The sequence below is a fragment of the Alosa sapidissima genome, chromosome 12, assembly GCF_018492685.1.
Source record: "Alosa sapidissima isolate fAloSap1 chromosome 12, fAloSap1.pri, whole genome shotgun sequence".
NCBI lineage: Eukaryota > Metazoa > Chordata > Actinopteri > Clupeiformes > Clupeidae > Alosa > Alosa sapidissima.
In genome coordinates, this window is record NC_055968.1 from 35646207 (window position 1) to 35658672 (window position 12466).

General features: G+C 48.5%; 1 protein-coding gene across 2 annotated transcripts in view; it reads right to left on the minus strand.

Moving 5' to 3' along the window:
* Window positions 1-258: 258 nt before the first annotated feature.
* The window catches only part of map1sa (microtubule-associated protein 1Sa), a 43765-nt gene continuing 31557 nt past the window's right edge, over window positions 259-12466 (minus strand). Inside the window, exons 3-8 of one of the 2 annotated variants that reach the window (XR_006020964.1) lie at window positions 11063-11145; window positions 9402-9542; window positions 6052-9274; window positions 5140-5354; window positions 1885-3530; window positions 259-274 (exon numbers count right to left, since the gene is read on the minus strand). Coding sequence is in view for 1 of the 2 variants with exons in the window: in XM_042056100.1 (XP_041912034.1) it covers window positions 3375-3530; window positions 5140-5354; window positions 6052-9274; window positions 9402-9542; window positions 11063-11145 (3818 nt within the window). In the remaining variant the exon portion in view is untranslated. Of the gene's footprint in view, window positions 275-786; window positions 3531-5139; window positions 5355-6051; window positions 9275-9401; window positions 9543-11062; window positions 11146-12466 lie in introns of those variants that run through there. The other variant, XM_042056100.1, reaches the window with a different exon arrangement.

Sequence of the window (12466 nt, forward strand, 5' to 3'; positions counted from 1 at the left end):
TGTTTGTACTTCTTTTTTGTTCTTTTTCTGAGCGCTACTGTTGACCTACAACACAGTGTTCACTAGCAGCAATCACAGGAAACGGTGTTTTACATTTCCATCTTCCTTTACTGTATCTAAATAAGCCACTTAATATCATATTTTAGCTGCTACACTTGCATATCTTCATAATAAAGTGGGAAGCAAATTAGGTCCTCAGATTCTTTTTTTTGCGTCACTCAGCATATGGTGAGAGATTGGCCTTGCATCTTCAGTCCTACACACACACACACACCTATTCATTTTGTTGTATGTTCAGTACAATGTAAACTATATAAAAATCAACGCTAGATGTACAGTGGTGTTTAGTATGACCAAACATTAACCCTCCTATTATGTTTGGGTCAGAACTCATTTTAAGTAAACTATTTCAAAAATATTATCAAGGTTTTGTTATTATTCAAGGTTTCAAAACAATTACACACCATAACCAAAGATGGCCACTAGGATTGTGATGGCCTCTAATCTCTAGTGTTCTGGGTCAAATCAAATACTGAAGGCTTCACCAAGTGTTTCATTTCAAATTGTAAGGTAAGAAACAATAAAAAAAAAAAAAAAAAAAGAAAAAAAAAAAATCCATAAATATGGAAACTAGGATAGATAAATATGGAAACTAACTAACAAATTATGTACAACTTGACTTTGACTTGCTTGACATTATTCACTTGCTTGATATTGATACTGTTATGACAGAATTAGTTGAGCCAGAAATATGACCCACACAAAGCATGACATGATGGCACATCATTATAAAAGGGGAATATTTATTTCAGAGGGAAAAAAAACAATAGTGTAGTGTTTATACTGTAATTGCATCATTTTCTCGACTGTCCAAAACTTTCTGTGGCACCTGCCGTTCTTCCAGCAGAGGGTAGTCATGAGCTACTACCTGTGCACCAGTGGTGACCGGTCTGTTGCACACTGGACACAGAACAAGACAAACGAAGAAGGTAACAGGAGCCAGATTCAAGAAGGTTAGTTTTTAAATATTCTGACCAACTGGACCGCTGTGTATCAGAAGAGTGATGCCAAATATCATGAACACATGCCTGGGTGCAGGCCAAAGGTTTGGTGTTTACCGTCATTCACTGTTAATGGTCAGCATCCTTAACGTACTGATGAAGAGCTGTTCTGGAACATTCTATGACCTTCAGAAAAATGCAAGACATGGGAGCGGTTCATGCACTGGCCGACTCAAGTAATGCTCTGCTGCTGTGCTTCTTTTAAAAAAAATGTTTTTTAAACATTTCTGTAGACGTGTGTCATTACTGCAACTCGGCTCGAACTTTCAGGAGAATGAAAGGGACAACAAAAGTTAACAAAGTAACATGCAAATGCACACTTATTAATGTTAGAGTTGGAAGGAGTATTACAAGTAGAAATCGTGGAAATGGAATTTTTTTGGTTCAGGTACACTGAAGAAAACATATAAAATGGACAATAATTTAAGAAAATAAAAATAAATAACAAAAGGATATGAAGGAATTACGTTCATGAAATGTTGTCCTCAGACTATAAATGATGTGAATGAAACAAGAAACCGGATCCTTTGCAGGACACACGTCAAGGACATGTTATACTAGAATGTGTTCATGGTCAGGATCCTTTGCAGGACACACGTCAAGGACATGTTATACCAGATTGTTTTCATGGTCAGGTATGAAAGCACCTGCTTTCACATCAATACAAATTACCTTGAAATGCGTTTAAACCAAATACTGCTGTGTACCAATGCAACTTTGAATTGAAATGAAAACAATATGAAATGTTATAAGCTGACAGATAAAACGTTCAAGTGGTATGACGGAATCAGACAGACAGACAGAATCAGGCAGACGAACAGACACACACACACACACAGAGATTAAGTGAGACGTTCACATGATTTGTGTAGGTGGGCCTGCTGGGGATCATGGAGTGTGTTTTTGTAATGAGGAGATCAGCCAAGGTGTGTGTTTGACACACACACACACACACACACACACATCCATCAAGGCCAAAAGAACAAGTACAGCATACCCCTTACATTCCATAGAAATCAAACGTGATTGTTGATAACAGACAGGTCCCCTTTTGTGTGCAAATACTGAACATATAGGCACTAAGTTTTTCCCAATCAAACCAACTCTAACTATAACACCCACAATGCAATTTATATTTTTCCCAGTACAGTTAAACCTTTCATTGCATTATTTCTATGTGTGGTCTTCATTTGGATGAAAATCCATCTTTCCCAAATTGAAGGAGTACCAGTGACAAAACTAGTTTAGTGTAAGATGTCTAACAACGTTTACCGTCTTGTAAGTCTCTACCAGCAGAACGGCAAATCCAGAGAGAAAGAGCTCACTTTGGGATGTGCTTCTACTTGGGGTGTACCACCTGGACAATGTGCAGGAGGGAGTATGGAGTATTTTCTATTGCAATAGTTTCATATTGGTCAGTATCTTTAACTGTAAACATTTATGCCACCTAACAAATAGCTGGTCCAATTAATTCTGTGCAAGATTATATGCACAACATTTGTGCAGAGGGTTTTAAAAAATCTAAAAAGAAGTCCTCGACGTGAACAAACAGGAGGTTATGCTCTATTAAGGGTACTTAGACATGCATATAAAGAGAAAGCCCTGTGATGAAGCTTGAGCAACTCTAGCGTTCACCGCCGGCGCAAGTGAAAGTCTACGGGAAACCACGCACCGTGCATCAGGAAGTGTCCCCAAACCCTACAGATTACGTTTACGGGACCCAACATGGCCGTCCCTGTAGAAGTGCTACAGTACCTCTGTCTTCTACACATGCAAGTGTCCCTTTGTCCCAACAAGACCAATAAAGCGTCCAAAACAGATCTAAGGCAAAGACAGGTGGAAATGGAGTGACTCTTCTAGATAGGCGGAAATATAAACCTCGTCCTGTTCCTCCTCTACAGCGGGGAATTCTCAAGTCTTACGTTCTCATCCTGTCCCTCCTCTACAGCGGGGAATTCTCAAGTCTTACGTTCTTCCATCACTAGAACCCCGATCACTTCAAATAACCTCGAAAAAACGACCCTGGCTGAAATTCTACGACCTTCACCTTCTTCCTTCAACGTACATTTCACTTGGGTATCATCAGGGCACCTCTCTACGTACATTTCACTTGGGTATCATCACAGAGCCTCTCTACTACAAGTTTCTTGGGTATCACAGCGGTCATCCCCCCCTAACAGCGCCTCTCAACTACAACGCTGCAGGGGGAAAGGATCCGTTCATGGTCTTCTTTAAAAAAAAAAAAAACAACAACAATCAAAACAAAACAAAAAGCTCTCCTTCTGTTCCGCGGGGCGTCTCAGAACTCGGAACTCAGAACTCCACTTTGCATGCTGGGAAGGTCTCATCCTGCATGGCCACGGTGCTGTTGCTGCCCAGGACGGTGATGCCCAGCTCTCGCTGGCGCTCGTGCGTCTCCTGGTACCAGTCGTGCATCGCCAGCGAGTCAAACGTGGGGATAAGCGTCACCTGAGGAGCGGGACAGAGTGTCGCTATGGTTACGCTTTACACTTCATCACTTCCATCACAATGTTTATATTTATGTTTACACTTAAACATAACCCTTTAGTGTGATACAATTCAGTTGTGAAAATATTTAACCACCTTCAGTAGCATTCAACAACACACATAGTTTGATTTTCACCAAAACAGTATTATCAATAGAAACAAAAATGTTTCTATGTCTGCCATGAATTGGCTACCTTTCAGGATTTTTTAACTCAAAGCAACATTCCTGTATTCAGACCTATAGCATGCAGCTCAGAGTGTTCTAAGGAGCCGGTCAGACCTATAGCATGCAGCTCAGAGTGTTCCAAGGAGCCGGTCAGACCTATAGCATGCAGCTCGGAGTGTTCAAAGGAGCCGGTCAGACCTATAGCATGCAACTCGGAGTGTTCCAAGGAGTCGGTCAGACCTATAGCATGCAGCTCGGAGTGTTCCAAGGAGCCGGTCAGACCTATAGCATGCAGCTCGGAGTGTTCCAAGGAGTCGGTCAGACCTATAGCATGCAGCTCGGAGTGTTCCAAGGAGCCGGTCAGACCTATAGCATGCAGCTCGGAGTGTTCCAAAGAGCCGGTCAGACCTATAGCATGCAGCTCAGAGTGTTCCAAGGAGCCGGTCAGACCTATAGCATGCAGCTCAGAGTGTTCCAAGGAGCTGGTCAAGGACACTGTGTACAGTCAGCCTCTCACAGCCTGTTTATATCTCCGCACAGCCCAGAAACACACAGGCGGAGATATTGATTTTTAGTCATGTGAGGGGGAGAAAAAGCAGGATTTATACTGTGTGGCTTGAGCATTATCTCACCCAAGCACCTTGCTATAAGTCTGTGTGTGTGTGTGTGTGTGCCTGCGTGCGTGCGTCTGTCTGTCTGCCTGCCTGTGTGTGTGCGTCTGCCTGCGTGTGTGTGTGTGTGTGTGTGTGTGTCTGCCTGCCTGCCTGCCTGCCTGTGTGTGTGTGTGTGTGTCTGCCTGCCTGTGTGTGTGTGTGTGTGTGTGTCTGCCTGCCTGTGTGTGTGTGTGTGTGTGTCTGCCTGCCTGCCTGTGTGTGTCTGCCTGCCTGCCTGTGTGTGCCTGCCTGCCTGCCTGTGTGTGTCTGCCTGCCTGTGTGTGTGTGCCTGCCTGCCTGCCTGTGTGTGTGTGTGTGTCTGCCTGCCTGTGTGTGTGTGTCTGTCTGCCTGTGTGTGTGTGTCTGTCTGCCTGTGTGTGTGTGTCTGTCTGCCTGTGTGTGTGTGTCTGCCTGCCTGCCTGCGTGTGTGTGTCTGCCTGCCTGCGTGTGTGTGTCTGCCTGCCTGCGTGTGTGTGTGTGTGTGTCTGCCTGCCTGCGTGTGTGTGTGTGTGTCTGCCTGCCTGCGTGTGTGTGTGTGTCTGCCTGCCTGCGTGTGCGTGTGTGTGTCTGCCTGCCTGCGTGTGTGTGTGTGTCTGCCTGCCTGCGTGTGCGTGTGTCTGTCTGCCTGCCTGCGTGTGCGTGTGTGTCTGCCTGCCTGCCTGCCTGCCTGCCTGCGTGTGTGTGTGTGTGTGTGTGTGTGTGTGTGTGTGTGTGTGTGTGTGTGCGTGTGTGTGTGTGCCTGAGCGGGTACCTGCACATCTGTCCATGCGGTTTTGCCCTCCAGCAGGGCGTCCAGGATGCTCCTCATGACCGCCTCCTTCTGCGGGTCGTGTCCACTCACGATGTAGCAGGACGAGCGCAGGCGGCGGAACAACTCCACGTCCACAGATGGCGCTGCTGTGCCTGAGGGCAGGTAGGCCAGGTCCAAATACACCGGCGCCGCAGAGGCCTTGGAGCCCGCAGAGCCTGAGGAAGAGGACGACAGAACCCTTCATTACAGCTACCGTAAGAAACGGGCTTCTCTCGGCAGAACCCTTCATTACAGCTACCGTAAGAAACGGGCTTCTCTCGGCAGAACCCTTCATTACAGCTACCGTAAGAAACGGGCTTCTCTTGGGGTAAATGGGCCTAAAATCTGATAACTGTTGCAATAATAGATGCAGTGAGAAAATAAATCCCCTCTCCTGGACTCCTATGCTTTCACACAGACTGGCTTTGTTTTCTAATCAGAAATCAGAAAGTGAGACAGGCTCCAAAGCCCTCTAATTATGGTGCTGGACCAACTATAGCACCACGTTTTTAAACATCAAGTGTTCTAATTCTAGACCTAGTTGTGGTGATCAAATGGGTATTATTGTTATGACAGAATAAATGTTTCTTACCATAGCCTCAAAACACAGTAAATACCACTGTTCCTTCTCTTTGAGATTCATAAGCAGTTTTGTATTAGGCAACACCACTTCTTTGTACTTTACACTGAATGTTATGTTTATGCTTTACCTTTGTGAGGGTAGCATCTACAGTGTATGCCACATTATGTCTGTGTGAGGGAAGCATCTATGCCCCATTCTGTCTGAGTTAGTAGTGGCTGCTTTGGTGGGAAGGAAGCGTCTATGCCCCATTCTGTCTTGAGTAAGTAGTGACTGGTTTGGTGGGAAGGTACCTGAGGAAGAGGGCTTTGCAGTAGATGGCCGTGATCCACTCCCAGCGCCACCACGTGAAGCAGGCCTGGTGTCCAGGGTAGAGGTGGCCTTCAGCGTGCCCCCTCCTGTTCCCAGGCCACTCTTCGCTTTGCCCCCTGCTGCCGTGCTGTTTGTGGATAGCCTCTGGGTGGCGCTAGCAGGCTTCTTGCCTTTGGCGGTGCTCTTCTTGGCCTGGGCGTCTGCGTCAGGGTCGGCCATGCAGGCGCCAGGCTGTGGCGGGAGGGGGGGCAGGTCCTTCATGGGGGCTGGAGGCGGGTCCGGGGACGAGAGCGGACCCTTTCGGTGGGAGGAGTGAGGGGTGGGATGGTCGTGAGCTTGCTGGGGTGGGAAGATGTCGCCGGAGTCGTCCTCGTCCGAATCCAAGGTGTCTTCGCTGATGGAGGGGCAGTCCCCAGTGGCTGGGGGCACGTCTGAGTCCGTGCCCGTAGGAAGAGACTCGCTGGCGGACGTTGGCGGTGTGTTCGCACCCTGGGGTGTGAGCTGGTCGTTGTTGTTGTTGTTGCAGCACACAGGCTTGACCAGCTCCTGCGAGTCGCTCTCGTCCGAGAGATCGTGAGGGCTGGCGGGGTGCCCTGGAGTCAGGCCCTCTGGGGACTTGTGGTGCTGGAACTCGCAGGGCGAGACCAGGCACAGGTCCACATCGTGGGGAGGGAGGTCGGGGAAGAGCCCCTGAGGACCAGAGCCTCTCTCGTCGCACCCGTCTCCTGACGAGCGCATGTTGTGACACGCCTTTAGGGGTAGAGACATGCCCGCTTTGGAATCCGGATCCACCAGGTGGCCGTTGGAGAACGTCCTGTCCCCCATGTCCTGCTCGAAGGACACAGATAAGGACTCGTCAACCTCAGTAGAATGTGGCGAGCCAACCTCGGCAGGCAAGGACGTGAAGGAGGGACCGTCAGCCATCATGTTGAAGGAGCTGAGAGAGAGGAAGCTGGACTGTTTGTCCTGGGAGGAGGTGGAGTTGTTCTCCAGGTTGCTTCTGGAGCAGCCTGCGTCTGACGTCTTGTTGGACCCTGGGGCGTGACTGTCCTCCAGACTGAGGCTGGGAACTTTCCCGCCTAAACTGCTGTCCTCACCGGAGCCCTGGGCATCCTCGTCGGGAGACTGGTGGAAAGGTGTGTGGCCAGCACTGTTCTGCCCCGAGCCTGGAGGGGACACCATCTCCAGGGTTTTCTCCTCTGAACTCACACACCCGTCCTCCGGACCAATTCTGTGTTCGGTTGGCGTCAGGTCGAAGTTGACGCTGCGCTCACTCTTTGGTGTCCTTGCAAGAGGTGAGGTGGGATCCGCTGACTGGCTGGGAGCGGGTAGTGTATCCATGCATCTGAATTTCTCTGGGCTTTCCCCAGTGTTAGCACCTGCTCCAACGCCATTTACTTCTTTTGACTGTTTAGCTTCACTTCCTGTTGTAGTGTTTACTGAGCCTTGCTCATTTTCCAATTTCAACTTCTCAAACTCTTCAGTCATGTCTTCGGGCGTGGACATTTTGGAGCGATCTGCTTCCCCCTCTGAGGAAGAGGGGACCTTTAGATTTCCCAGATCTTTCTTGTCAGGCTTGGACTTGGCCCCTTTTGCTGATTCCTTCTTAAGAGTACCTTGATCCTTTTTCAGGGTGCCATTCTTCACTGTGGTCTTAGCCGTAGCTGATGCCCCCGCTGTGGAGACCCTTTTGGCAGGGGCTTTGGCTGGTTTCTTTTCTTCAGGTTTGACTTCTTTCTTAATTTCTTTCTTCACTTCAGGTTTCAAGTCCTTCTTTGGTTTTAGACTAAGGTCCTTCTTGACTATCTCCTTCTTTTTCTCCATGCTCTCTTCTTTCTTGGCAACACTTGTCAATGGCTTGGCTTCCTTACTACGTACTTCTTTCTTTTCATCTTTCACAGGCTCCTTCTTTGTCAAAGGCTTGTCGACCTTTGACGGCTTTAGTTTCGTCTCACTGTCTCTTGGTTTTGCTTTGTCCTCATCCTTACCATCCTTAGACGCACTTGTTTCGCCTGCAGCTTTGGTCTTGGACTTAGGGTCCAGCTTTTTCACATCAGTACGGGCCAACTTATCCTTCACAGAGGCACTTGCTGGTCTCGTGTCCCTGGGAAGGGACTTGAGGCTTTCTTTGCTTTCAGCACGCTTTGGCTGTTTATCCGACTTGGACGTCTCGAGGTCCTTCAAACTCACAACAGGGTGTTTGAGGAAGTCCAGGTGCTTCAGTTTTTCGAACCCTTCCAGAATTTTACTCTGGGGCGTGCATCCGGGGAAGAGGGCCCGGATGATCTTCTCGTGTGGGCTGGCAGGATGCCAAACCAGAAGGGCACAGATAGAGGCAAGGCAGGGCAACGGCAGGTCAGAGCCCTTTGGATTGGCACCATTGTTTGGCCAGGACTGCATGAGGGCCTCCAGGTCTTTGCTCCCTTTGACTGGGTTCAACACGTACAGCTCTAGCCGGCCGACTCCCATCTTCTGGAAGAGGATGACCGGTTCAATCGTTGGGCCGCTGGAGCGCGAGAGATGCTCTGGAGTAATGGACAGCTTCTGCAGATGCTGTAAGGTGAGCGCTGCCTGGTCACAGCTTCGGAGTACTTTGGGGTCGCCTTGGAGTGTTTTCAGTCTCTCTGGGGCATTCAGGAAAACCACCCCGATTTCTGGAGAAATCTGATTTTTCAGCCAGTCCTCGTTGGCCTGGGAGCCAGTGCCCTGCTGCTCCTCCTCAAGCTCAGCTGCTTTTCTCTGGAGGAGGCTGTTCACACCGGGCAGGTTGTCTACGCCAATGTGTGTGAGCAATATGGAGTCGACCCGGTCCAAATGCCTGACCAACTTCCAGAAGCAGGAGCGTGAATCGGATCCTCCGTTCACCAGGACGTTAAATCCATTAACGGCGAAAAAGGCAGAGTCCCCTCGACCCCCTGGGAAGATATAGCAGCAGGGGCGGGAGAGCTTGAGGAAGCCAACGGTGCTCGGCGGTTCGAGGAGCTCGAAGGGTGACTGCGGCTCCAGGGACTCGGAGAGGTACTCCGTGAACTCCTGCAGGCCCTCCATCTCGGGCAGCGTGGCGGTGGGGTTGATCTTGATCTCGATGAAGTCCTGCAGGTTGTGCTTCTCCAGCACCGAGTTCTTCCACGTGCCCGTACTGGGACAGCTCAGAGTCAGCGTCGCCTTCTGTGTTGGGTCTGCAGAGCTCAGCAGCTCACCGATCTGCAAACAGCCATGAACAAAGAGTTTTATAAAATGACTAACACATGCATCCAGCAGTTGGATGAAGCCAGGCACAGGCAATAGTGGTTAATGGAATATGAAAGGGAAATAGTTCTGCACCAGCTACCTCCTCGTCTGCAAATATCTGGATGAAGTCATCGAGAGAAAAGCTCCCAGTCTGCAGCACGAGGTCACCTGACCGCTCGACACACTGCCCCGCAAGAATCAGCAGCTTGTGGCGCGACTCATCAGAGATAAGCCTCCGGACCTGGAACACAGAACAGAAGGATCACGGAGTGGAACACAGGAATTCAAGAACAGAGAATGTTGTTTACAGTTCTAAAATGGTTTTCTAACGGTTATTCTTAAATGATTACACTAAAGCAAGGTTTTATATTGTATGCCAACATTCCAAAATGAGGCACAGGCAACCAGGAATTATATTTTGGCTAACTCGCGTTTGCCCTTCATGCTAGATTAAAATATCACATGGACTAGTCCTTTCCAATGCGAGAAGACTAAAAATATTCACAATGTTTTGTCTTCCCAAAGGCACCGACCACGAATCTTAACTCCTCAGAAATAACATCACAAATCTTAACTCCTCAGAAATAACATTCTTGTCTAATTCATGCACAGCATCTGAGGACCGACCAGCTATATTCTAACAAAAGTCCTTTATAGGGCAACACATATTGCCACCACCCCAAATGAAACACTGTCAAAGTGTTCCTCAGAGTTTTGCATGGTCATTTGAATATCTTTGATGGATATTTACATGTTAGCATCCGTGTGTATTTTAAGACGACAGATGAAATCATAATGAGAAGCAGCTGCAGAAAGCAGAGTCATATGGAGCAGCCAGAGAAATGTACTACAACCCTGGTGTTTACATACTCAGGATAGGTGTTCATAGCTGTGCATCTAAATGAGCTACACAATGCCAAATAAGGGAAAAAGGAGAGCAGCTGCACTAAAAGAGTCGGTCCAGTGCAGGACAATAAGCTGGAGGAACCACGGTCTCAAAACCATTACACAGAATGCACAAGCACCCAATAACCTGGAGGAACCACGGTCTCAAAACCATTACACAGAAAGCTAGCCTGGCAAGCCAGACCCACATCAAGATGTTGGGTGTGGGAACACACCATTGGCAGGGCTTAATCCGAGGGGTGGGATAAACGGTTGTCTTTCAAATTCCCTTTGCAAGTAATAGGATAACACTACAACCACTCAGTGCCGTTCTTTGTTCTTTTCTCAAAGTAAAGCTTAACTCCAAATGTGTAAGAGTCGCGGCCAAAGTCGATTTGAAAGAGCGCTGTTCGCCAGCAGCAGCAGCCATCTTCTTTGTTTTCAAGTAGCAGAGAGTTGACGTGGAACCATCGCAACTCTGTTAAGCCCCGCCCATCGACTCCATACACAATGTGATTGGCCTGACCAGAGTTTGCTTTTCCAGCTCGCAAGCCGACGGACGCACACGCAACCAATAACCCGGAGGAACCACGGTCTCAAAACCATTAAACAGAACGCACAAGATGAGATGGATGATGACTGCCGAGGGCCACACAGCTGCGTGCACCACGAGACACAGAGGTCAGGAGCCACCAAGGAGCTCCCAGCACGTGACCGCCGAGATACTCGCTCTCATCACATTACAGGCAGGTGGTCAGAATGCCACACAGCCCTTTCATTCCACCTGGACTCCACGGCCATCGTGCTTCCTGTCAGAGAGCTGGGAGGAGTACGGTGGGGGAAGAGGGACAAACAGGGGTCATGGGGAGGACTCACCTCAGATGAAACCAGAGATTGGGACGGATTCACAACCACCTGTGTGTCCAGAACGTCACCACTGTGCTGCAGAGTCCTCTGTCCTGCACACGAGAACAAGAAAAGCAGGGAGGAAGGGGAGAGAGAGGAGGAGGAGGAGGAGAGAGAGAGAGAGAGAGAGAGAGAGAGAGAGAGAGAGAGAGAGAGAGAGAGAGAGAGAGAGAGAGAGAGAGAGAGAGAGAGAGAGAGAGAGAGAGAGAGTTATTCAAATGTCAGGGATATACAGGAGCTACAGAAAGTTGTAACAAATATTAATGCATAAGCGACTGATGACATTAACGGGTCTGTCCCTTCACCATACTTACAGCACACTGACCCCCCCAATACACAGCACATTGTCTCATGAGGAAGCTTCTCCAACACACATATTGCACACTGACCCCCCCCCAATACACAGCACATTGTCTCATGAGGAAGACACATATTGCACACTGCCCTATCCCCACATACACAGCACACTATCCCATCTCCCTTGTCATCCCCCCAACACACACACCAAGACCCCTGGCAGTTGAGCCGTGGATCTGCCCAAGGTTTCTTCCTTGGTAAGGGAGTTTTTCCTTGCCCCTGTTGCTCTTGGGTGCTCCTTGTTGGTGCCCCCCCCCCCCCCCCATCCCAATCCTCCCCCACCTTTCTTATGCAGCCCTTGCCACTTAATCTACTAAACCCCTCTTCTACTGCACTGCCCCCCATTAATGCACAAATAGGCTGACACCAGACATAATTTCACTGCATTTCTTACTTCCAGTAACTATATGCATGTGACAATAAACTTCCTTGTATCCTTGTATCCTTGCCATGCCCTTGAGAGATATAAAAAACAGGAGTCAGGTGGAGCCGTAACAAGGAGAAGGTGTTTCTGTATCTGGAGCTGAATATCAGATTAGATTTCAGAGTGTTTGTCATGCCATTGTTTTATTTAAAAAATGTTCAAAATGGCGCTCACGTGACCTGGGCCACGTGTCATGGGCGAATAGGCACCTAAACAGAGCAAATACCAAAACACTGTTGCTAAGGCAACAGCTGCCAACAACCAATCGGCAGACAATGCACAAGGACACATGAGTTCTTAGCGCATGCTACAAAGCTTAGGTAAGTGGATCAGAAATGATCTCAAAAAGGAGGCAAGGAAGATCTGCCCAAACCATATGTCAAAAATCCCTCTGTAAACATCTTACAGTAAACCATTTGGACCCAGCATACTCCTTGGCCTCAGACAATCTTCCCAAGAGGCAAACAGGCCATCTGACCAAATCAACGGTTTCAGTCTGATCAGGCTAAAAAGGTGGTGCAAATAGACAGCAAACTCATTTCTGTCCAAAAACACTGATGGCAGGATATTCAGGCATGACTGACTCAAAAACA